The sequence below is a fragment of the Hippocampus guttulatus genome, chromosome 3 (assembly GCF_054856545.1).
Source record: "Hippocampus guttulatus isolate MCC_2025c chromosome 3, RoL_Hgut_1.0, whole genome shotgun sequence".
NCBI lineage: Eukaryota > Metazoa > Chordata > Actinopteri > Syngnathiformes > Syngnathidae > Hippocampus > Hippocampus guttulatus.
Window position 1 is genome coordinate 15,672,105 of NC_141263.1, and position 26,073 is coordinate 15,698,177.

General features: G+C 41.4%; 2 protein-coding genes across 3 annotated transcripts; both read right to left on the reverse strand.

Moving 5' to 3' along the window:
* Nucleotides 1-321: 321 nt before the first annotated feature.
* Nucleotides 322-12,287, reverse strand: kif7 (kinesin family member 7). 2 transcript variants are annotated; one of them, XM_086107480.1, is made up of 20 exons: nucleotides 12,169-12,287; nucleotides 10,624-11,017; nucleotides 10,299-10,496; nucleotides 9,603-10,002; nucleotides 9,165-9,512; nucleotides 8,837-9,029; nucleotides 7,186-7,353; nucleotides 6,419-6,571; nucleotides 5,837-5,949; nucleotides 5,598-5,719; nucleotides 5,039-5,194; nucleotides 4,728-4,933; nucleotides 4,093-4,290; nucleotides 3,863-3,988; nucleotides 3,589-3,765; nucleotides 3,284-3,499; nucleotides 2,910-3,116; nucleotides 2,352-2,550; nucleotides 1,372-1,533; nucleotides 322-1,285 (listed from the first exon to the last, which is right to left on the reverse strand). In XM_086107480.1, the coding sequence occupies exons 2-20, from the start codon at nucleotides 10,952-10,954 to the stop codon at nucleotides 915-917; spliced, it is 4,044 nt and encodes a 1,347-aa protein (XP_085963606.1). In that variant the 5' UTR covers nucleotides 10,955-11,017; nucleotides 12,169-12,287; the 3' UTR covers nucleotides 322-914. The 2 variants fall into 2 exon arrangements, with proteins under 2 accessions (XP_085963606.1, XP_085963605.1); XM_086107479.1 differs by having other exon boundaries at nucleotides 2,910-3,119.
* Nucleotides 12,288-14,368: 2,081 nt separating this feature from the next.
* LOC147207643 (fibulin-7-like) lies at nucleotides 14,369-23,719 on the reverse strand. The gene is made up of 8 exons (XM_086106621.1): nucleotides 23,535-23,719; nucleotides 20,242-20,401; nucleotides 19,976-20,146; nucleotides 19,432-19,557; nucleotides 16,696-16,884; nucleotides 16,478-16,615; nucleotides 15,904-16,039; nucleotides 14,369-15,607 (listed from the first exon to the last, which is right to left on the reverse strand). Exons 1-8 carry the CDS (start codon nucleotides 23,601-23,603, stop codon nucleotides 15,244-15,246), a joined length of 1,353 nt encoding a protein of 450 aa, XP_085962747.1. The 5' UTR covers nucleotides 23,604-23,719; the 3' UTR covers nucleotides 14,369-15,243.
* Between the last annotated feature and the right edge of the window lie 2,354 nt (nucleotides 23,720-26,073).

Below are 26,073 nucleotides of genomic sequence, written 5' to 3' on the forward strand. Positions count from 1 at the left end.
AAAATTTCATTCTTGTTTTCTTACAGTTCTTACAGCTGCTGTGAGACCTAACAGCCTAACATCTTGGGCCTCAGACCAGGAAATTGATGTCACAATCAAAAGATGGCTACATCTGGCTCCTGATCGGGATGGTGACAGGAAGGAGAGCATGAGAAGAAAAGAGGACATGGAGAGCGCAACAATTTGATGGACAGAATAATACCGTTCAAGAGTAAGCTGCATCCCAATTTGGACTTTGTGTTCACTGTTAAATAAAGAAAAGTGCATTTTTCCAGTGTATGTGGAGTTATATGTGAGGTTCACAAATTATGACAATAAACATATTTTTATAACAGTCGTTTTTGAGACTTTTTTTTTAATGTGGGTCAAATATGGCTCATGAAAGATGTGGCTTAGTTGAGGTTGAATTCAGGCTGATATCAGGAACCTGTTCTGGCCCAGCGTCGGGCCGGAGTAGGGCCAGATATGGTTTTACAATGCGGGTCAGATCTGGGCCGAATGCGGCCCACATCATGGATGCCAGACGTGGGCCACTGCAGGACCGTCATTCATTGAGGTATGTGCCGTGTCTGCCCCAGAGCTAGGCCAGACCAATTTTGCTGACTGGGTACCTGTACTTCCACTTAAGTACATAGTGTGAGTTCTTTTGCCACCTCCATCAACCATAAAATAACCCTAATTTTCGATTAATGCCAATGACTGACATCAGCCAATTCAACTTTATAGGGCCATACCTCATATATCTTAATAACACAGGAACTACCATAGTCAAAGTGCTTTGTATAAAAATAAGTCCATTAAACAATTAAATACGAAATATGAATATGAAAACATAAAATTGCAAACAATTCTTTTGGAAACCTTAGTAAACAATATCAAAGGTATTCTACAGTCAAAAAATAAAACAATGTTTTTCAGGCAAGATTCTTCCTGAAGTCTATGAAAACATTGTTTGAATTGAGCGGGCTAACATGAAGGCTGCTCCGGCGGGACTCCCTCCGAGACTTCGTAGCGGGCGGCAATGTCGGAACGCTGGACGAGTTCAGCCCGGTTTGGACAACACGGTTCATGGGACCGTCTGAAGCCGTTCGAAGCCACAGCTCCTCCATCACCGCGGGCTCCTCGGTGGGGAGAGAAGAGCGCCTCCATATGGATGGAAGAGGGGCATTCACAAGCTCCCGCATTTCCTCTCTAGACTTTGGAGGTTTTTCACTCATTGGTGTTCCTCTTCCCCCGTGGTTCTCCACGTTACTGACAGCTTGTGTTTTACTGTTACATGGGAGCACTACAGCGTAGGTAGCAACAACAAGAGGACAGTGAAAATTTAAGTCGATAGTGACTGATCCTGTGAAAATGATACTTGAAATGTACCTTTGAGCTGCTCCTTTGGCTGGCTGGCAGAGACGCTCAATTCCCTCAGTTTATTGCTCAGTTCCAGATTTGCTGCCTTATAGTGGTTAAGCTCCTTGCTGAGGCCGAGGATCCATCCTTCGTACTGCCGCTGCCTTCCTGCCAGGCCCTCGTCCATTTGCTCTGCGTGGACACACAGACAAGTTTGCAAATTCTACCAGCTAGGTAGGGAACTTCATAAGAAAACCCCCCTGAAAATATCATTTCTGGAGAAATTGCATGAGACGTCTGGCATGCTGGCATCATGTGGCATTATATTAAATGAAATTGAAATAATGTGGAATGGGCGGCCCGGTAGTCCAGTGGTTAGCACGTCGACTTCACAGTGCAGAGGTACCGGGTTCAATTCCAGCTCCGGCCTCCCTGTGTGGAGTTTGCATGTTCTCCCCGGGCCTGCGTGGGTTTTCTCCGGGTACTCCGGTTTCCTCCCACGTTCCAAAAACATGCATGGCAGGCTGATTGAACGCTCTAAATTGTCCCTAGGTGTGAATGTGAGCGTGGATGGTTGTTCGTCTCTGTGTGCCCTGCGATTGGCTGGCAACCGATTCAGGGTGTCCCCCGCCTACTGCCCGAAGACAGCTGGGATAGGCTCCTGCACCCCCCCGCGACCCTAGTGAGGATCAAGCGGTTCGGAAAATGGATGGATGGATAATGTGGAATTATATTGACTGATCGTGGTTTAAAAAAGTGCTATCAATATGTAAGTGAAACGTGTGGAATATTTAGTTTGTGGGAATTTTTGGAACATTGAGAATCATTTCGATTTAAAATGGGAATGATGTGAATACTTGTGTACACATAGTCAATCCAGTGACATCAAATCCGGGTGGTGTATCATAAAATTCTTTTAAAACTCAGCTTCGCTATGTACCGTACATAATCTTAACACCTTAAACATGATACAAATTAAATGAATGCTAATTACGATGTGCGATGCACACCTCGACACTGCTGTAGTAAGAGCTGCACGCTCCTCTCGTGCTCCTTTTGCTGCTGTGTGAGCCGACGGTCGGTGTCGAGCTGCGTGCGATCCAGAGCGTTCTCCAGCCACTGTACCAGCCGCTGCTGTTCGTCCAGCTGCATTTCCAGCTCGGCGAGCGCAAGTTGTAGCTTACGCTCCTCCTCGCGCAGGGACACCACCTGCGCACGAATATCCTGTCAGCCCTATCGGCACTACACAATATCATCATTGATAAGTTTGACATGAAATGCAAAATGACATACCTTCTCAACTTAAAAATACTGCCATCATGATATGCGTATCGTAAAAGCTGTGCAATAAGTTTCATATGCTATTAGTATCACAGCATTTTATTTTGATCAATACAGATGTACTTTGTCCAATATCAGCCCTGATACCGGCAGTCACATCCCTAGCGTTGAGAGAATGTTTTTTTCCTTTGTCTTGAATTGACACAATGTAAATAACATTGAAGAGAGTTTCAAAAACCACGATCATGCCACACCCTGCGTGTGATATAAAATAAAGCCCCACAAACCTTGTCAAAGTATTTGCACAGGAGAGCTCTGGTCTCGGAGGCAGACAAATAGCTGAGTTTGTCCATGAGGTTCATCTCCCATTGTGACAGCATGCTAGCGGAGGCCCGGAGCTGCCTCTGCCTTTGAGTGATGGCCTCGTTCTTGTACTCGATGGCAGCATCCAGAGCTTCAATGGCCTCATCCAACTGGAAGAGGGTTCGCTCCTCCTGCTTGAATCAAAGAAAAAAGATTGAGGTGCATGCTGTCCCACAAACTTTACTACAGCATTTTTAATATAAAAGTGTGCCTAAATGTGCACCTCAAGCTTGTCATGTGAGAAAATGCACACATACTGTACATGTGTGCCAAAGTGTTTAGCGTTGCAGAGTCTGACCTCAGGTGAGAGCAGATTTCCCTGGCGCAACTTATCATCCAGTTCCACTCTTTGTTTCAGCAAAGAATCTTTCTCTTGACGCAGGTTGGAAATTTCTTGCCGAATCTGTTGGGAGTCCTGAGCGCTGCTGCTGCGAAGCAGGCCGTTCCGCTCACTCAACTCGTGCTCAAGGGTCTCGATGCGTCCTGTTAGAGTCACCAGATCCTTACTCAGCGCCTGCAGAGACGGATGAAGCCAATGAAAACGTATCATTATTTCCTTACGAAGCGCGCTGTTAAAACGGTGTTCATTTCCTGTTTGAATACCTGACTGGAACGGAGCCTCTTGGTCTCCAGACCACTACGCTCCTGTAACAGGGCTTCTTTCTTGGCCAGGATTTCCTCTCGTTTCGTGAGCTCGCCTTCCAGATCTTCAAGCCCTCGTCTCTGGTCCAGTACACGCTCCATTTCCTCATCCAGCCATCGTTTCTGCTCCTCTATTTTCTGCTCACACAAGACGTGGGATTGTAGCAACAGTGAGCTTTCATCAGAAGATAATGGAATTTTAAGGCTAACTCTGGCAAGATAATTGCGACCCAACCTGTTGCTCCTCCAGTGAGATGACAGAACCGTTACTGCCGCTGCGTCTCTGCCTCTGGAAGGCGGCGATCTCTTCTGTCTTGATCTTCAGAATCTTTTGCTGTTGCTCATTCTTTATTTCAAGTTCCTAATAGGGAACAAGTGTGACAATCTTAACAGCTATTTTTTTTTTGTTGAATGTGAAAATGATCCAAAGGGCAAAAAAAATAATCAACCCCCCCCAAAAAAAACCTTGACTCTGTGAGTTCTGCGCTGCATCTCAGTTTCCAGGCGACGTTTCTGCTGACTTTCCTGGCGCAGTCGCTTCTGAAGTAGCTCCTGTTGTTGCCTCATTGACTGAACGCTGCGCTCCAGCTCGAGCACCCGGCGCTCGCTTTGTGCCGGCAGATTAGCCAGATGGGCCGTATCCCTGTGACGTTGACTGAGAACCTTTATCAACAACATTTACGATTACTGGAGACGTTTTCAAATGCTTTTCACCAAATAAACTGACAACGCCATTTACATTCAACAAATTTCTTTAGCTCCAAATGCACTTCTAATAATGGCATCCCATAGAGAAGCAATCTGTTCTTACAAATGTATGCCACTGAATGCACATGAGATTTGTGTGCACACAAACACAAATGTAATAATATTGCAATAATGAGCGTACAATAATTGTTCAAAGTCTACTTCAGATTACAATTATCACCTTTTTATTTTTTTAACTGAAAATCTTCATTGTCATAGAGGATGTACCCTTCTCTTGCTCTCGTTCAGCAGTAATTAATGATGTGGCTGTTGAGTGTATGTCATTTCATATTGACACATAATGTGAGTCTGTGAATTGATTTCACAGCCGAAAGACTGTCTGGCGGACACACCTGAACTTTGCTCTGAGCAGCCGCAATTTTCCGTCGACACTCCTGAGCTCTGGTCTTGTCTGTGGCACTGATCTCTCTCTCCTGCCTCTCCAACTCCTGAAGTTGCCTTTGGGCCTCGTGCAGTTCCTGACGTGCCTGGACAGCTTCGCTTTCCAGAGCTGTGATCTTGTGACTGTACTGCCTGTTCAGGGACTGTGCATCCTTGCCTGGTAAATCACATACAGTATGTGGAAGTGTAAAAGATGGCATGCAAAACGAGGTAGCACGCTTACTTTTTTTTTTTTTTAAAGAACATTGTGTTAAATGTATACCTGTTTTGACCAACTCCTTGATGAGCTCTTCCTTCATGCGGATAGTGATTGACAGTTCCCTTATCTTCTGTTGGGCCTGAAGAAGGCCCGATTCTGAAACACTTTCAAAGCCCCTCATGGCATCGCGTACAGATGTCTCACCCACACTGGAGTTGGCTGAGAAGTCATGGAGATTACGATGAGTAATTAGACATTTGCAATTTCTGGAGAAATGGTGTGTGAAGGCTGAATGAGAAAACATTGCAAGGTGGAATGATATGAATAATGTGGAATGATACTGAAAAATATAGAAAGGTTATTGAAATATATAAAAGGATGGGAAATGATATTGAATGTAATTCATGTTTTTTTCAAATGTGATCTTTATGTTCATGTGACCGAACAAGACATAGAAGGTGCACTCGTACACAGGTGCTGCATGACCTTTGTTTCGGTTTCTCTATGTACTGTATGACTTGCTTTGGTTTAGCTGAGTCTCAGGTTACGAGTCATTCTTTGAAACAATGAGGGCCAAAATATCTTGTTGTCACAAAGCAGATCAAGAGCAGATTAAACTCACATGCTTTTCTGGCTAGGTTGAGACGTAGGTCGGGCTCGGGTAGATGAGATGCTGGTGCTCTTCTACCGAGTGCTCGTCCACCCAAGAGCACGTCCTTCTTGGTCCAGGTTTGGTTCACCTGCCTGTCATTAAATATGACATCAATAGTGACATCACAGTGGTGACACGAACACTGTGTTGAGCTGTTTGTCATTGTAACTTGATCATGCGAGTTGGAAACTGCCGTTTTCTGGACAAACCTTTGTCTCATTCTGGGATGGTTACACTGCACGCCGTCTTCATCGGTCCCATGGATATCTGCTCCACTTGAGGTCTTATGCTCCTCATGGAGAGAAACATCCTGATCATCAACCTGTAAACCAATAGACGCAAACTTAGATAATTATATACTGGTCACCTTGTTAGGTACACCATCAATGTAATGAGATCCCAAAAATAACTGTTCAAAAAAATGCTTACTGGTATATATATATTTTTTTACGCAGAAGAACTTACAATGATGTGTTTCGTTTCAATTGCCACTTGACTTTATGAGCATTAGTGCAGTTTCCAGAAATGTACAGCATCACACAGATACACAGAGATATGTGTTTACATCATTTCAATTGCCCATTACAGTTAAATAATGAGCTAATGTTGACAAAAAACAAAACAAAACAAAACATATTTATACCTTTCTGACAACATTAAGTGGATAGGCATATTTTAAGCCAGGTACATCTGGACATTTGTAATACAAAACCAAGATACTTAAGCAAAGTGGTTTTTAAAAGTTCATTTTTTTGGTGAAGAGCAGAAAACTCAGTGCCGTGGTTGGTTACCTGTGAAGCTCCGTTTTGGCTTTGCTGCATGGAGCTAATCGGGGCAGTGTGAGGCCGCGAGCACAAATTGAGGCCCAAGCCGCGTACGTCGGGACTGGCTAGCAGACCCTGTAACTCTGCAATCAGGTCCTGTTGCTCTTGTAGCTTATCACTCTGGGATCGAAAACACACAAATATGATCTAAAGAAGCTGAAATATAATCAGAATCAGATCAGAATCAGAATCATCTTTATTGGCCAAGTATGTAGAACACACAAGGAATTTGTCTCCGGTATAACACGCTGCATTAGTATCATCGTAAACAACAAATCATTGAACCATTTTAGAGTAACCAGTAGCAGTATTTGTAGTACAAGAAGAGTGACTACGTCAGTGACTGTTTAAGGAGTTAATGGCTAGAGGGAAGAAGCTGTTTAAGTGTCTACTGGATTTGGTGCGCATGGATCTGTAGCGTCTGCCTGAGGGGAGTAGCTGGAAAAGGTGGTGGGCAGGGTGCGGGGGATCCAGGAGGATTTTCCGTGCCCTTGTCTTGATTCTTGCAGTGTGCAAGTCCTCAAGAGTGGCTGCATTATAAGCAGCAAAAAGAACCATTTTTTTGGATCCTTTCCTGGTTAAGCAAATTTCCGTTGTGAAAAGATTAATGAAAAACAAAACAAGAGGTAAGCTGAGTGTTACATGTGAAACCAAACTATCTACGGCCAGCTCCTTAGCAATGGAGGGGGGTGAGGGTGGGGGGTTTGAAAGAACGCAGCTTTGCTTTATCAGACCTGCAGCTTGTATTGCTCCATAGCATCCTCCAGAGCTGCCAGGAAGTCTGTATTCTCTCTCTCCAGATGCAGCACCTGCGCTTGTAGCCTGACCACAGTTTGATCCTTGTCGCCGTCCTTCACGCTGTCACGCTCGTAGCTCCACCTCTCCTCCAAAGAATCGGAATCCTGGGTTAACATGGGTGAAACAAACACAGATTACGATGTGGCACATGTTCACTTTTTGTGTGTTTTAAACAGTGCTTAGAATTTCACATTCATGATTATTATTATTTTTTTTTTTTTGGTTTGGTCCATTGAATACATTTTGTCAAATGGTTAAAGGAAACAAGCTCTACAATTAGGCTGAGCAAGTACAATGTTATAATTAAAATGACTGAAATAATATCAGAGATACTTGGACAATCTTAAAAGATGATTTAATCTTCTTATCTACGAGTAATTAAACTTGCTCACTGGCTATGTTTGAAGCTCCACCACCTAACCCACACCCGTCTGCCTCACAGGGGAAGGACGGAACTGGGTGGAGTCTCAACTCAACTGTATTTATAGAGCACTTTAAAACAGCCATCGCTGTATACAAAGTGCTGTACATGGAGCAATTATCATGTATACAACTATAAAGCAATAATCAGCAACAAAGACGGTAGAAAGCACCAGACAGTAAAACTAAGATCAAGTCTGAGTCAAATGCCAAATACAAGTGAGTTTTGAGGCGGGTTTTAAAGATGAGCTACATTATAGGGATACACCACATCAATAGTGCGCTCCTCGATAGAGTCTTCCCCTTGTCGGAAGCTTTGGTGCCTTGTTACAACGAATGTGGAAGTGCTGAGTGCATGCAGTCCAGAGATGCCACAAGATGGCAGAAAAGCGCTACTTTTGTCTACATGTAGTTCCTCACTTGATTACGGTATGCTCTATTATCTAGGCACCAGGATGCCATAAAATGGTGACAAAGCACTTCTTTTGACTAAATCTGGGGTCCCCAACCTTTTTAAAAGAAAATTACTTCTTTTCTCAAAGGACGTTGAATAATATGTTATTAATAATTCAAAATGTTCATATTTGTGAAAAGACTGGCCATTATTTCTCACAATAATTACGCTGGTCAACAGTCAATTTAAATCAGTGATGGCTTTATGTGTCCCTAAATTTATTTTTGACACATCATTTTTTGTTTTTTAGTTCAACCTATAAAAGCTTGTGCAATCTGGATTTTACCAAGCAGTGTAATTTATAGCTATGACCTTTCAAAAAAAAAAATCCACCTAAAGTACATATTAAATATATTATATAAACAGAAACATATTAGTAAGTGGCACTTTATTTCTCAAAATCTCTGCAAGTGTTCAGATTTTCAAATGACCACTTTTACAACATTCCTAGGTAATCACAAAATCGCATTGCAAGTGAGTTTTTTTAGTTTAGTTTTTTTTTTTTTTTACAGGCCTGTGGGTGACTCATGTGGTGGTTAAGAAAAACTTTATTAGTCTCGCAATTAGTGGGACCTTGGTGCCTGTCGGCACAAAGTTGGTGACCGCTGGTCAAATGAATCCTCCAGCATTGGAGCACATGAGAAAATAACTTCAACCATCGATAATCGTGGAGTTATTTCCAATTAAACTGCAGAAGTTGGAGTGAGACACACCTGGTTGTTGACAGAAGGCCTTTCCCTTCTTAAAGCGAGATGTTCTTCTGTAGAGCTGTTCTCGATACCGCTATCCGGTCCAGATGCGGTCGTCAGACGACTACGTTCCTCCTCCACAGAGCAGAGCCACTCTTTCACTCTCAGACTCTGTTCGGCAGTCAGCGTTCCTTCACTTTGCAGCTCGCGTAGCAATCTATCATACAAAGTATTTACATGCATGATATATGAGACAATGATAGGAAGATGATGCATTTGAAAGACGAAGCTACAATCTACATTACAAATGACCTTACTGATATTTATACATTAGCTTGTAAATCATAACAACCTGTAAGCAGTGTCAGTACAGGTTCGATAGTGGGCTTCCTGCACTTGCAGTCGGCTGATCTCTCCTTCGCCAAGTCGCGGCCTCCTGATGGGATCGGCGTGAGAAATGATACGTGTCTCTGAGCGATGGCGGTTTTCCAGGGCTCGACGAAGGGCCTTGATTTGTTGCTCCAGGCCTTCAATTCGATCGGGCTCCCGCTTGCAGTTGACTGTGACCCGATTCTGAATATTGCGGGCCCTCATGGCATAGTTTAGTGTATTTAGGCTTTCGTCAAAGTCTGACGATGATGGGCTGATGCAGGCTACCATCAGGGTTTTGGAATTCCCTCCCAAAGAGTCTTTTAGGATCCTGGGTGGAATAGTGATGAAAATAAAACAATTATCCAAACTGTAGATTGAATGTATATGCTCCATTAGCAAGGTATTATTAGAAAAGCACCTTGTGATTTTTGAATCTCTGTACGGAATGTGAGAGCCTTTCCTTTTGGGGTCCCCGAGTGCTCCGATAACATTTCCAAGGGCAAGAAGACCGCTGTTAATCTGTATGCTCTCCTTCAGTCTTTCTCCAGTGTTGCCTGTTCTCAAGATGCGCTCGGAGCCGGCCAAGTCCACAAAATGGAACTTGGAAGACAACATTTGGGGTCCGCCACTTGTGGCACTCCCGTAGAGACGCAAACTTCCCCGCCGCTGATCCATGTACAAGGTGAAAATGGTGTGCGAGCGGCTGGAGTTTGGATTCATTTGGGTTGCGCCAGTGTGTCTGGCCGTGTTTCCCGATTCCAGTAAACTCAACACCTCATCGAGACCCTCCACTACACACTCCTTGACCCCACAGAGCACTAGACAAATCGACATGAGAACAAAAACAAAAAAAAAGTTATAAAAGAGAGATTTAAAATGTTTACTACAACAATAAAACTTATTCACTGCCCACAACATAGCTATAACGTACATAATAAAGCCAAGCTGAATGCTTAAAAAGTGTAGCATTAATTGGGCCACACTTCCATCATCGTATTATAGCGACCGATTAATCGAGTAATGGTTAAAAAAAAATACAGTGTTGGATTTAGCACAATAATGCGTATGTCTGGAGCAGGTATTATTATTTGAACAAACACATAAAGTTCCATACCAATGTTGCCCTTGTCTTCCCGAATGTGGATGTCCTTGCTTGCAGTTTCCACCTCCAATAAGTCCTTGAATTCTTCTTTGTAAACCTCCAAATAGGACACTCGGACAGAGAAGTCCGTGAGGTCGTTTTCATCCAGCAGCTTGAATACATCTGCAACCGCTCGGGGGATGATGCCCTGCTCCTCATCTCGAAAGGATGCTAAAAACACATGCCAAATTTTAAAAAAGTACATCTTATAGTAAGCAGAATGGTTCAAAGGAAATCAAGCGACTGAATAACAAACAACACGTTTTATGACTAAATACAGATAAGGTGAACAACTTACAGATATTAGCTTCTCCAATGGTGTAAGTCTTGCCCGAGCCTGTCTGACCATAAGCAAAGACTGTTGCATTAAAACCTTGGAAGAAAGCATCAATAAGCGGCTGGACGGACACAGAATAAACCTCCTCTTGGCAGCAGGTTTCCTCAAATAGGAAGTCGCAAAGAAAGTGTCTGTCATGACCCAGGGTGACCCTCTGTAGTTCGGGGTCCACAGTGATGCAGCTCTCATGACAGCGGAGAAGCTCCTTAGGCAGCAGCGGACGCACTCGGACTGCGACTTGAACTGCCGAATATTCCCCTTTGCCTTGGCCGCTTGGCACTTTGGGAGACATTTTGCTACAACATCAGAGCTATGCTTGCGTCATTGCGGAGGTGGAGGGGTCAATCATGGGCATCTTGAAAAGTATAAAAAAGTTGTTATTAGATTACTAATAAACTCAACAGTTATCATAGACCACGAGTGATATACACACACACTCACACACAACTCACAAAACGTTAATAATATTGGACTTTCTGGTGACATTTCAAGTCTCTAACAAGGAGCTGAATGGCAAAATTCACATCAGAGTCACAGAAAGGAAAAAGGGTCATTCGAAAACAAAATAAATAATATAGACCTGTCATGAATAGAAAAGGGCAAGCTGTGCAAAACGCATTTAAACATGAAACATGTCGGCTCCGACGTTTAGTTTGATTAAGCTTCCTTGTAATGGTAAAGATTAAATTCAGGTTCATTCTGAAATTTCAGCTGAAAGTTCAACTATCTTTTGTGAGTAGCGTAATGTAAGAAGAGGAGGAATGACCATCTGCAAACATAATACATGTTGGAAAAAAAGGTAATTTCCAGCTGTTGTTTGCACTTAATTTGTAAAGGTTGTTGTGAACGATGTAGAATAAGATTACAGAACTGTAAAATTGCAGCTTATAGTGGACGTGTATAGATACGCTGCTAAAGTTTACATTCAAATGGGATAAACATTAAAAAAAATTGGAATGCTGTCAGTAAAATGCAGGTAATCACCGAATAATAACTGGAGCCTGCAGATAAGTTTCTTCCCACTTTCCAACCACTACAATGAAAAAAACCGTCGGCTCCATTAAAATATTACACTTGACAATCTTCTAACGTGAGCGTTCATGTTAAACAGTAAAAACCCCATGCTTCTTTGGAAAGTGTAATTATTTCGTAGCCTGAGGCACTCCATGCGTGGCTAAACTACTGACATACTAAACACAAAAAAAATGGCATGTTTGGAAGGATGTACGGTTAAAGAAGTGACCTTATCTGTCGACTACAACACAAGAAGTCGGCAGTTTACCCCTTCAAATAGCGAGATGCCCTCTAGGCGTAAACGCGCTTGTCGTGTTTACCAGAAAACGAAGCTAACGCTCCCAGCTAGGTAGCAGCAGTCGGAACAAAAACAAGGGAAACGTGAGACTTTCTTCAAGTTCTACGTTTTACCGAAAAGCGTGCAGCGTTAAAAAACAAACAAACATGAGACCATTTGGGTAAAGTTAGAGTACCCCCTTTGATGTGACTTACTCGGATGTTGTTCAAGTTAATGGTTTAAGGATAAACGCTTTTTTTCCTGGGTAAAATGGAAGTGTGGGGGAAGTTATTGGGAGGAGCCGGGGAAAAAGGTTTGGGATTGTTCTTTTCTGTTGCTGGTCCCTCTCTACCACTGAACATTCGGCAAGCCTCCTCGCTGCCCATCTTCAAAACCCTCCTCAAAACTCACTTGTATTCTTTGGCATTCGACTCAGCATGACTTAGATTTGTTCTTGGTTTTACTGTTTGGTGCTTTCTACCGCCTTTATTACCGATTTGTCTTACTGTTTATTGTGCATGTTAAATTGCTCCATGTACAGCACTTTGTATGCAGCGATGGCTGTTTGAAAGTGCTCTATAAATACTGTTGACTTGACTTGACTTGACTTGACTTTTTAGAGCATCATGGCTGAGTGTTTTGACATTCCACCATCCCTTTTCCACATCCTCGTCAGGGCTTAATCTACACATACATAAATATTTATTCATCCAGTTCTGCAGCAAGTATGAAAAAACATTTTAAAGAATAATACATCTGTTTTCGGTGATAATTAATCTGTTTGTAAAATTCCCCGATTTCAGCGCAATTCGCAATCATTCGTCTGAAAGAACGTGGCACGCTTTAGGAAATAATTTAGGAAATTATGTTGGCAAACGGGTGTGCAGTTACTCTGTGTGAACAGAGGGCGGCGGTGTAGCTCCGTTTTTTAATATGCACTAAAAACCTTCGTTTTTTTCAGGATAAGAAGGAGGAAACAAATATGCAATATTTTGCCTTGAGTAAAATACGGGAAAGCTCCACGAGAAGCATATTAAAAATCAGTCATAACAATAAAATAACCTAACTTCATTTCTGAGGTGGTCTATCAAAAGGTAGCATAAATCTCGTCACTTTGTAAAGGGAGAATTTTGCCAACATCTATCTATCTATCTATCTGTCTATCTGTCTATCTATCTATCTATCTATCTATCTATCTATCTATCTATCTATCTATCTATCTATCTATCTATCTATCTATCTATCTATCTATCTATCTATCTATCTATCTATCTATCTATGTAAGTCCCCTCGTCTCACTTAAAAATGAAAAAAATATACTGTATATATAAAAATTGTGAAGAGGTGCTGAACTGCAAGTAGGCGAGCGTCAAACTAATTAATCCAACAAATGTTAATTAATCGAGGGGCCACTCAGAGTGTGGACGCTGGCCATTTCAATGCTTGGCATAAAACAATCAGGATGTGGTTGAAGTGGTGTTTCACAGCAGCAATCTCCACATTATTAATTCTTTGTGGGTCTCAAGGCAGCCGTCAATCTCACAGACAAAAAAGTTGAATGTTAAGAGCGGAATGGACAGAGCAGGCCTGAGAGCACAAACTCTTACAGGGAGGCTTTTCGAGAGGCAGTAAGCAGAAATTTGGCATTAATTATGAACAAGTTTATACGTAAGTAATGTGTTTGTAAATCCCTAAAAGGCAGACTCCAGTCTACTCATTTAAGCGAGGGAAGGTGGAAAAATATTGTGAGAATTATTTTGCAATGTAAAAAAAAGACAGCACTTTAATTCAGTCATCATCTTTCAGGCAGTGATGACTGTCCAATGTTCTCCATTCTGCCACTGGTGCATCTTTTCTTTCTGCACTCAGCATGCAACTGCAACGAGGGAACCGATGGCTAGGTCTCTGGTCCCGACTGTGTTGTCATGAGACAGTCTCAGCCAGACTGCAGAGCATCGTCTGCACCTGAGCACATCCTGTTTGGTAGCAATATTTCCTCATAATTCACAGTTACATATTTGTGCTTGGCAGTTCTTGATTGGAAAAAACGCATAAATTTACAAACCATTTATGGGTAGACATACAGTTGATGGGTCAGACACAGACGCATGCACTGTGTGAACATTTTGCACTTAAGTGCTCCTGCAGGTTATTTAGGTGAATTTAAGCAGTGAGGTTATTCATGCACTGTAAGAACATAGTAGCGCTTTGAGTAGCCTGTATTTGGCACTCTCTTTGCAGAACAACCCTGCTCTGTGGGCTCTTTCGACACAGAAAGTGTTGAAACAGCTCACATGTGGGCCTCTCACATCGATGAAGGCAAAATTCAGAAAACACCTGCATGGCGTAATGTAATTTTTTTACACAGAAAAAAAAATAACCACACTATTTTTGACACACTTGTTTTTGTTGTTGTTGTTTTTTTACTGGGGAGAGATACAATGTTCACATTTGAATACATACTGTACATCAGAATCTAAAGCATTTGTGATATCACATCTGCTGCAACCTGCTTAGGGTGCGAAGGACGAGTGCTTTAATCGGTTAACTTATTGGACAGTAATGTCGATAATAGCTTTTCCCAACCTTTATTGAGCCAAGGCACCCATTTTACATGAGAAAAATCTCACGACACACCACCAGACAAAAACGTCACAAAAAGTATATATACTGAACTAATGACGATCCCGTCACAATGCACTCACAAAAGGACTTACAGCACTGAGTGTGAAGTCCCCAGTTCACCAGTAACTTAACACAAAGCTTTTCTTCTGTTGCATGACTGCCTACTGGTGGAAACAAAGTTTTATGGAACCCTCTGCCATCCAAGAGCGTTTAATTGTTCCACCGATCACTATAAATCACTGGCATAGATAGATAAACACACATGTATTTGTAATTATTTCAATATTTTCGGGGCAAATTAGGTGAAATTGATGAATTCCCACATGCACTAATGATCTCTCACAGGCTGCACACTAGTGTGCCACGGCACCCTGGAATCATAGTTTACAATACAAAATACACTGCTTAATTCTGATGGAATTTAAAAAGGTGATTGAAAATTACATTTACATGGACTACACAATGAATATGTTTCTCTGAATCCGTTAAAAAAATCCAATACATTTCTGCAGCAATGTATAGATGTCTTCTCATAAAGCAATCCATTCCATGCGGCAGTGCAAGAACAGCTGTATTGTTAACAACGTGAAAGGCAGTTTGCCGGTTTATATTTGTGTTTAATAACCATTCGAGGTCTAATTTTGAACTCTTAACAACTTTTTGTTTTAAAACTCATATGGAGAAACAAACATGGTGACTTTTGTTATGTACCTGCCAAGCTGGACTCGTCTCTCCAGCTCACTCATCTCCACCTCAGCCTCCAGAGTGGCAGGGCCTTGCACTGGGCTGCTTAGCATCAGCTGACCTGTCAGCCGATCCGAACGCTGGACTGTGAAATGGCGCCGAACTTGCTTCCCACCCAGCAGAGAGAAGCGAAGCGTGTCACCTATCGGGCGCAACGCTGAAACCCGGAACATGACACGGGGAGCTGACAGGTTGGATACGACAGCCAGGTAATGGTAGGAGTAAGAATTTGGAGCCTGAGAACACAGCTTGTTATCCACAGGGCAGGGATTACGCTCACACCGCCTTGAAAGAAAGCATAACAAGAGTAAGTGGAATAACAATGCGGAAATTGTTTCGATACAATACAAGAGTTGTATGAACTTTAAAAAAAAAATGTCAGAGGTAATTTTAAATGTATTGTTGTTGTTGCGGTTTGCAGTGGTCCGATGTGTGTCATTTTATTCATTAGCTTTGACAGTCCCAATCAAAATTGGATATCTTTATCTTAATAATGAAATGTTTTATTCCTTTTTTTTTTTTTTAATTGTGATGATGTAGTTACTGTTGTGGGCTGCAGTGAGCGCAAGTGTCAGTCTTACATCGGTGATGTTTTGACGTAAGTGGCGTGAGGATTTTTTGGACAGTCCACACGAACGCACTGGAATCCTCCATATGTGTTAATGCATGTCTGCTCCCTGCTGCAGTTACTCTGTCTGGTGGCACACTCATCAATGTCTGCAAAAAAACAGAAACAACATGTCAGACACAAAAGTAGCATTCATCATACTTCTTGCCTGAGAAATCAGTTTAAATGTGTCAACAAACTGATGGAGTGAGCAGCGAGGAATTTATTTTGGTAACTTCTACATGACCTAGTCTTGGAGAAAGTCCTCCCAGAGAGGAAGCCGTTACACCAAAGACCACTTTACCATGACGTCACACATACTTTCAGGTGGCAAAAGGTCAAATGGCACTTCTAGAAAAGAAACTCTAAAAGAACACTGTGCTAGATAAATGAGAATTCATGCTTCCCACCATTACTCTATCTTTACCTCTTTTCCCCATTTTTCCTCATTTCTACCATGTGCTACAGACATTTTCAAGGTCTACACCATCAGCGACCGATGTAAAATGTAAGGTTCACGTGGACAGGATTACAAAAGAAAAATGGACCTTTACAACTGCGTCCATCGCGGGTCACATTATATCCAGCAGGACAGGTGCACCGATAACCTCCAGCAGTGTTGACGCACGTGTGTAAACAGAGTCTCCCAGCTTGTCCATTATGAAACAGCTCACATTCATCGATATCTGCAATGCACAACACATACACTTAATGTGAAACCACTTTGCTTTGAGGGTTTCGTGGCGACATCACTTATTCGTCATACCGGTGCAGGTGGTGCTGTCTCTACCGGCGATGGTATATCCTGGCTCACAAGTGCAGTGAGTGGTCCCCTGCACAGTGTTGCAGCGTGATGGACGCACAAAGGACCCAGCGGTGTCAGCTGCCAGTGTAGCAGTGGTGGCGGCAGAGGCTGGGGACGTGGCAGCGGAGGTGTTTGTAACAGTGGCGAAGACTGCGGAAGAAGTTGGAGAAGATCATTGGAGGTTGGAGGTCGATTTGGCCAAGCCGGATCAATTCAGTGGTGAAGTCATTTGGAATGCTGGCAAAATCCAATCAGATCCATTAAAATGGATGAATAAAATCACTTTTCACTAATTAGTCAGCAAGGTATTTATTTAACAACATGTTAATTTTTTAATTGCATAGTGCATCAGTATAGAACACCAATGCATCATTTATTTGCTATATTTTGATCATCTCATTTAGCTCTATTGGTGTGGTTTAACTCCACCATTGAAAGCTATCCATCCATCCATCCATAAGTAAGCATTATGATTTTTGGAAAATCATGTGTGTTCGTCGCCCGGAGGCACATTAATGGCTGGTAGAAAGCGACAGTTTTTTTGTTGACATTGAAACTTGAGCGTCTGTATCTAACATGAATGGTGTCATGCCCACTGTGATTTTAAGATCCTAATTTTAGTTTCCCGGTGCCCTCAGACTAGTCAGTGGAGACTTCAATCATGTTGCTCTTTCTCATTGACGAACAGCCTCACATCTGTGCAACAAGAAGGAATGAGTACAGTAAAATTCTGCACCTACTTTATGCCAAATGCCAATTTGAAAGGAACAGCTATTGTATGTTTTAATGTGAAAAGAATATTGCATATCTAATAACGTATTATATTCTATTTAATATTCTATGCTATCTCTTATCTACGGCACGTTATTACAGCGGTGGCTGTTTTTTAAAGGTTTATATAAATAAAGTCAAGTTAAGCAGTACAAGCAGAACTTGTGATGTAATGTGAATTTGCATTGGATCGCATTTTATTGTGCACCAGGCTGGGCCAGCGTTCTTCCAGTGCTGATGTAGTGGTAGTTATTTACCGGTAGATTTTTTTTTCCTTTTTTTCCCCCAAAGATAGTGGCCAGCAAGTTAAAGGGAGCGGCCAATTAATCAATTTACAATACAGTCAACTGAACCAATCAACATGTAGTAGCTTGTGAAACCTGCACAAGCTGTACACTTGCTCCAACTTCAGTGTTGACAACACATGGACCCTGTCAGGATCAGATATGGTCTGTGTCATTCCAACTGCTAGTTTTACAGTTGTGGAAAAGAAGACAATAGTGCGTATTAAAAGCACATTGCAAGATGAAGCAGCAACCAGCCAGTCGAGGAGCAGTCAAAGATGATGCAGGCTTTTGAAACCGCAGGACAGAATGAGCGGAAAACTGTTCTTACGTTTGGGTAATAGGGGGACTTTGAGGCAGGGCTCCAGAATAACTTATTAAGCAAAATAGCCCCTAACTTGAAATGTTATGGGCCGAGCGCATGTGTGCTGTCTACGGAAATATAGCCCCTAGAATTTAGGACATTGCACTTAAAATAAACCTGATTGTGCAGGTGTACCTAAAGTGGCCTCTTTAATGATGGTGTATGTAATGGCTTTATTCACTCAACCATGAAATGACATCACAACATAAGAAGCTTGAATATGCAGGAGAATGGTAAAGAGACAAACCTTTTTTTGTTATTATTATTTAAGGTGGCAATTGTTCTGCTTTGCACCATGCAGCACTAGTGAGTAAGCCTATTAGGCACGGGGAGCAGAAAAGCCCACGCAGGAAGTGCAGAGTGCACACTACCCATTGACTGATTATGCCTTAAAATTGATGGAGAAACGAAAGGAAAAAAAGCAAAATAAACTGGGCTTCACACATAAGGTCTCTTTGTATTCCGCAGCTGTGCATCGGGGAGCAGACAGCCACTCACCCAGAAATTGTCCAGGACTTCTGGCTTTAATTCAATAAATCCTACTTTGTGGTTTGTAACATTGGCTTGTATTGGCAAACCAAACCACCGAGCAGAGTAATCTCCTCTCATAGACCATGGAATGCCAGGTTTAAAAAAAGTGTTGTCTCTGGATTTACATAAATCTGAGGTAGACTTTCACCAGACGCTTCATTAGGTACACCTGGACAGTCAAATAATATCCATCACAAGAGCATTCCCGAGTGGAGTTTGCATGTTCTCCCTGTGCCAGTTTTCTCCGGGTACTCCAGTTTCCTCCCACGTTCCAAAAACATGCGTGGTAGGTTAATGGTGCACGCTAAATTGTCCCTTAGTGTGAGTGTGAGCGCGGATGGTTGTTTGTCTCTGTGTGCCCTGCAATTGGCTGGCAACCAGTTCAGGGTGTATCTCTCTTCCTGCCAGAAGACAGCTGAGATAGTCTCTAGCATACCTGCGACCCGGGTGCGGATAAATGGATTGCAAAGCGGATGGATGGATATGAGAGAGAGATTATAGATATCTATGTCTATAATATATCATTTGTACCTAGGCATTGGTCATAAGTATTAGTATTTAATTAACTATGGGTTTGTTTAATATTGTAGTGTAGTTGTGGTGTGCAGTAGTCTTGAACAGCCCTGCGTTATTGTTGTTTTAAAAGTTTTTTTCCCCCGTCATTTCACTGCATAAGAAAAATCTATATGAATTTCATATCCATCCATCCATCTGCAGTGGGGTTCCACATCAGTATATTATACATACATGTTGGCACATGGCTTTGGCAGGTTTCTCCAGCCCAGCCTTTAGGACAGATGCAAGAAAACTGGTTCACTTCATCCAAACACGTTCCCCCATTCAGGCATGGGATGGACGCACACTCGTTGACTTCTGAGTGAAGACAAACCAAGATATGAGAAGTTTGTGTGAGGAAGATTTGTAGGAAGAAAATGAAAGACGTTGAGGGTTGGTTTCATAAAAGTATGAACGGCTAGAGTTACTAGGGAACAACCAGCTGACAAAATAAAGTCACCTTAATTCAATGTTGTGTAATGGCTTCCTAAAAGCAACAACATATTGCAATTTTGTGTGAAAAGAAACATCTGAAAATTCATACCGATGTTAGATTGACTGGTAATGAGGTTTACGCGTATGATGTGTATTTCTCTCCATAATAGTAATAGTGCGGCAAATATTTGGACATATATTGACATTACCTCTTATGTAAGATGTTTGAAAAATGCCTAGGACATAAAACGTAAATGAGTCACACACTGAAAAGAGAATTGGGAATGTTGGTCATTTTTACCTCTGCATATCGGCTGCTGGCCGCTCCAGCTCAGACCTTCCTGACAAATTCTGCTCTCTGTTCCGACAAGTTCGAAGCCAGGGTCACACAAAAAGTGAACCTCATGGCCCACGCTGTGTGATTTGCCCAGTTTCCTCCCATTGTTTGGCACATCCAGTTTTGGGCAAGTACCTTGTAGAAATAATCAAACTGAACATGAATATTTATCTTGTTATAATACATTAGTACAGTAGTATTTATTTTTTTCCCCCTTGTTTAGAACTCACTGTTTATGGTTCTCACAGAGTGCTTCCCTGTGCTTCTCTGCAGTAGGTTTATTTTCTTCTTTAGGTTGCGCAGGCTCTGCAAGTAAGAGGCTTCATGAGCTGAGAGAAGTTTCTGGATCTGTTTCAGGGATCCTTGCATTTCCAGTCTGCTTGAACAGTCCTGGAATCCAAAAGTGAGATCATAAGTTGGTTATTACTCACTTCACCAAAACTCCTCCAAAGCTTTAAGTTTGATCCACATCTGTATATATGTGTTTATTTTCCCTTTTTCTTGAAACATCTCCTTCATTTGAAGTTTCAACCCAAGATCGCAATATCACTATACACTGTCTCTATAACCGAGACAAAATAAACAATATACAATATTCAACTAATGCAAAAACATATGTTATGGCACTTTGCTGAAATATGACTTGGGAGGCATCGGGTTTACCCCCCAAAAATGCAGCGTCAATGTTAGGCACTGAAACCTTCAAATCAGCTCTGTTGCAAATGTGAGTCTTGTGCTCTTTGATATTGAAGTAAACATGCTTGGATCAAAGTGTATTTGTCCAATGTGCATGATGGAACGAACGTCTACCCACACAATCATGTCCTGTAAGGCAGAAACTGAATGTTCCCAGTCTACTTCTCAGATGCGGTATGGTCGGGGGTGCAGTTGGCAGGGAAACGTTTATGTAACTATCAGTATCATATCAGGGAAAATGAGTGAACTCAGCAAAACCAATGAAAGTGATGCTATAGAGAATTATGTGTCTGCTACGTGCTAGGTCACTCACCATTTGCTCAATGAAGAGCTGTAAGATCGTAGCATTTACAAGACACCCTAAGGGCCTGATTTACTGAAAGTTTGTGCTCGATTGTGCATGCAAACAGATGTGGAAGCTAATCTAATTTGTGGGCTCAACCAGGATTTTGTCTGCTAAACACATTTAATTGCCGCACAATTAATTATGCACCATGTAGGAGGAGTGTATGCACACAAATGAATTAAGCGTGTGCAAAGTGATTGATCAATTCTGGGACAAATTGTGCTGGTTTTCCGGCCTTTAAATATCTCGATCCAAAAGCAGATGCAAAGAAATATGCGGAGCGCAGGCAAAATGAAAGGTAGTTTCGAGAAGTGAGTTAGATCAAACAAATTATGACTTTTACGGAGTTGCTGGTTTCCCAAAACTTTGAGCTTATGGTCCTCCCTCCGAATTTTCCATGGTGAAAAGCATCACAGGCACCTATTGTGCAAAACCTTATTTTAAATGATGTTTCATGTGCGAAACCATCACCACGGAAATCCCCTAATAAAATGTACAATTCCCAAATTTAAAAAAAAAAGAAAAGCTTGCCTTATGGATACAAATGGCTTGGTCATCCCGGGAGAAATCATTTTTTACTTGAAGCGCTACTTGAACTCACCGGGAAGAGAGGAAGGAAAACAGAATGTTGTGTTTAGTGTCTTTCATATCCACTGTTTACAGGTCTAGGGAAAAGCAGGTAGGCATTAGAAACTGCTTCTAGAATTTTCAGTATCACTAAAGTCGTTTTGAAAACATGTTTTCTCAACAGACAAAACTCATTATAAAGCATAGCCTAAGCTTATTGTCTTATTTTTTTAAGCCCTATTATTTTACTTATGGCCAGTCACTTGACTGGTGGGAAGTGAGATGAGATAGCAGCTTGCAATAAAGTGTTTAAAGCCCGTGACATTTTAGTTTAATTTCTCAGTTTAGAACATGTACATTTGTTTCAATCAATTTGCATTGGGGTATGGATTTCATGACCATTTTTAATTCCTACTGTATTTTTCCGCACTAAAAGGCACACCTAAAAGCCTTCCATTTTCTTAAAAGCTCACAGCGCGCCTTAAAATCCGATGCGCCTTGTGTATGGTCATTACGGTAATATTTCGACCTCCAAAATGGCTCCTTGCTAGCAGAGTTCAAAGTAAGGCAATCGGTTTCGCAGTTGAACACGGAAATAGAGCAGCGGCAAGAGAGTTCAATGTTAACGAGTCAGTGTTATAACTTTCTGTTGGTTAAGTGAACTACGTCGCTGCTTTATTAAATAAGTTTTACTGACATCTGATCGTCGCTATGTAAATCAGGGTGTAGTTTAGCGTAGTGTTCTGTTGGCATTTCCTTGAGCATAGCTTCATCTGGTGGATGCATTGTAGATTGCGCCTTATAACGCGGTGCCTCCAATATATGAAAAAAAAGGCAAAATAGGCCATTCATTGAAGGTGCACCTCATAATCCAGTGCAACCTTTAGTGTGGAAAATACGGTAGTTACATTTCACCCAGCCCTTAGTTTTGTGCCATTTATTTATTTATTTATTTATTTTGAAGACGGGGGCAATTTGTGAGGATCTTTTTAGGTTGTTAGATTTGTTGTTGTTGCTGCAAGGTGTTAATATTTTAATATTTTCAGGCGGCTACTCTCAGTTCAGAGCGTTCCTACACCACTGTGAAATACAACCCAATTTAAAAAATAAAATAAAATTCACTGACACCATCAATCAAATCTGAAAATTAATTATCTTTGTCCTGATAGTACTAAGATACTTTACTTTTTAAAATCGATTGAATTACGCTGAATGGGTTCTCACCTCTTGCACTCCTCTTTCAACAGCATCATTTTCCCCTTGCCCCCATCACCTCATGCATGTTTTCAGGCAACCAAAAATGTGTTTTCCAGCAACAGTTACGTAAGAAGAGTCAATATTTGTTGGAAACATTTCTGATCTGGACAGCAGTGAGGTTTGGAGAGGCTTCAGTCATTAGGAGGTTGGCTGGTGTTTATCGTGTATTTGTCAAAGGTCTCTTTTTACCACATTTCACATGTATGGTTGACGTTAGCACAAGCGCGTAGGAGGCATGCAGGTATGCAGTGGAAAGTTGTTGTACAGGCCCCCCATCCGCTCATTTTTGTCTCTTCTCTATATGTACTAATAATATACTGTACACTCATACCGTATGTCCTTGTGGACACAAACTGTAGATAAAAACAAACATGGTGGCAGTTCATGAGTAATACCACAGCAAATACAGACGTTGATATTTCTGCAAGTTTCGGTTTAATTAGGAGGCTTTGACAGTCAAAATGTATTCATCACTGATATAGTCAGTGTATTCATAATCTGGCGCCGATGTGCAAAGTTGGGATCATTTCGAGTTTGCTTTAGTTTGTGATGCCAGGCACAAAGTTTCCCAACTCACTGCTTTCAATATGATTTCCAATCTAAGCTTAAACACTTTAAATTCTCCAAACTTTTTGCATTTGTCAAGAGTGCACTTACCTGTCCAGAAGTAGGATGCAGCGAACAGAAGCCAAGCAGAGTGATGACAGTCGTGACTGATACAAACATGTTTCTGCTATAATCTCAGTCCAACACGGTGAATGGATTTGTGATGCCTTGAGGCGGTTTGAACTTGCAGTGGGCAGCCCAACACAGTGTTCAAGGACTCCTCCAGGTGAGTGACAGACCACACTCGGCCAGTGGGGAAGTTACTGTGGAATGTTGGCTTTAAGAGCCAGGAGCCAATCAGAAGACGAAGATATGTTCCCTTCCACTTAACAAACAAATTTTCCGTGTACTTGCTCAGCCTCAGTTTATTTATAGTTTCTTCATGAATAGGTGTGCTGGCTCTGGATGGTACATACTGTATATATATCCTTATACCGCACCGTGTCGCATGCAAATATGGAACAACTAACACTCTTGAAATACATAGAAAAATGTTTTTATGGTCATGGATTGTAAAGAGTTGACTATGCTAAAACAACACACCGATTGGACAGTCCATTACATACACTGTATACTGTATAAAACACAATACTCACAGGCATATAAGGCATATATTCTTTATTTTAAAAAACAAAACAGCTGTAGTTTATGGAGTCAATTTTCAAACTGGTCTTCATGTGTGTATTATACTGCCACCAAGTGGCCAAGGCAGGCATACCAGAAAGAGCAGAAAAATGTCCATTGAAATGAAGCAAAAACTAAGGAAAAATTGTTTACTATTACTCTTGCGATTGTTCTATTATCTGATTTCTGCATGTTTTTATGATGTGTGATATCCTAGTGCAATTTTTTATATTTAGAAAAAACATATTCCACTGGAGTCTGGGACAGATAAATAGTATTTTCATGCATTTGTACCAGGAGAGATGATTTGCAGTTTGAATGTTTTGAGCAAATTAAACTCGTATCTCAAGGTACCACAGTAGTAGTCACTTTAACGCAGTATTTTGCAGCCCTCACATCCAAGTGAAAGTTTGCCATTGAACTTATATATGCATCTCAAACCACCTGAAATTTACAGCAGAATGAACAAGCTCTACTTCTAACAAGTTTAAGTGGCAGAGGGTTATTCACAAAGGTGTTTTTTGGTTGGGTTTTCCCTGACAAAAGATCTCAGTGGGAGGTTGTGTCCTCTGACTCAACTAATGGTCAGACAGGCCCTGCCAACATGTCTAAATAAAAAAGAACATAAATAACAGGTGAGCGTCTCATTCCAGTGTGACGTTACAGGTGACGACAGTCAGTGAAATGGCTCAGAATTTGCGCATCATGACTCATGCTTCCCACACTGGGTTCTTTAAGAACACAGTCACCACCATGGCATATTTTATTTTGTAATGAATACATTTGTCTGTGTTATTCCAGAATCATCCAGAATGCAAATGCGTGGGTGGTTTAATTCCAGTGACTACAAATTTATTACTCTTTACTAATTGCAGCTATTTGTCTTGTTTAAGCATGAATTTATATGAAGCATATTTATATTAGGTGATAAGGTTTTCTTTCCACAACAATGACTTGTACGTTCCCAGATTGAGTTGGTGAAGGAAGATTTGCAAACCCCCACCCCACCTCAAAAAACAAACAAAAAACAAACTTCAAAGATAATAAAGAAAAGTTAACAAACTGAAACTCAAGTCAAACCTAACCCTAGCTCTAACCCAGGGGTGGGCAATTATTTTTTGCATAGGGCCACATGAGAACCAGAAAATATTATGGAGGGCCGGATCAAAAGGGTGAACTAAATTCGACATAATATTAATTGGATTTCTTTATTTAAAAAGCAGTATTTTGCATTTTTTGGCACGTTTTTCAGACTTTAAGAGTACATTATTCCGTCGTATCGAACGGGATTTGCTTGACTTGGCGCTACTGCGGGCTTCCGTATCGTCTCCCCCTTCCTCCCTATGCTCTGCAACTTCAAGTAACTGTGCCACCTGGCGTTGAAATGCCTGTCATTACAAGTCCAAATGAAATGAATGCAGTCGTTGACATTGAACCTTAATTGTGTACCAACCTTCGGCGGGCCGGATTAAAAAGACCAACGGGTCGGATTTGGCCCGCGGGCCGTAGTTTGCCCACCTCTGCTAACCCCAACCATTAAACAGTTAAAATGAAGATCAAGTTGGCATTAGGCATTAGACACAGGAAAAAAAATATTGCAAGTAGAGGAAAATAAATACAAAATGTCATGACTGTGTTCAACAGAATAAGAAAGGTATCCATGAGGAAAGAAAAACTAGACATATTTTTAAAATCAGTGCAATTCATAATATTTGTTGTGTTTATAAAAAATGATGGTCTGACTCAAAGAGAACAAAAGAGAGACAATCAAAGGCAGTCAAGTCTTGAGATTCTTCTTTAAAGTAGAACAATAAGGAATGTTTCATTTTGATCATGGGGGCAGATTAAAGCAGTTGTTTTGTGCGTGAAATGGATGTAACGTAGGGGCAGAGAAGATTTGAAACATAATCACTTTCTATCGTTTGTATCATTGTCACAACAGAGCACAATAGAACAAGAATAATAA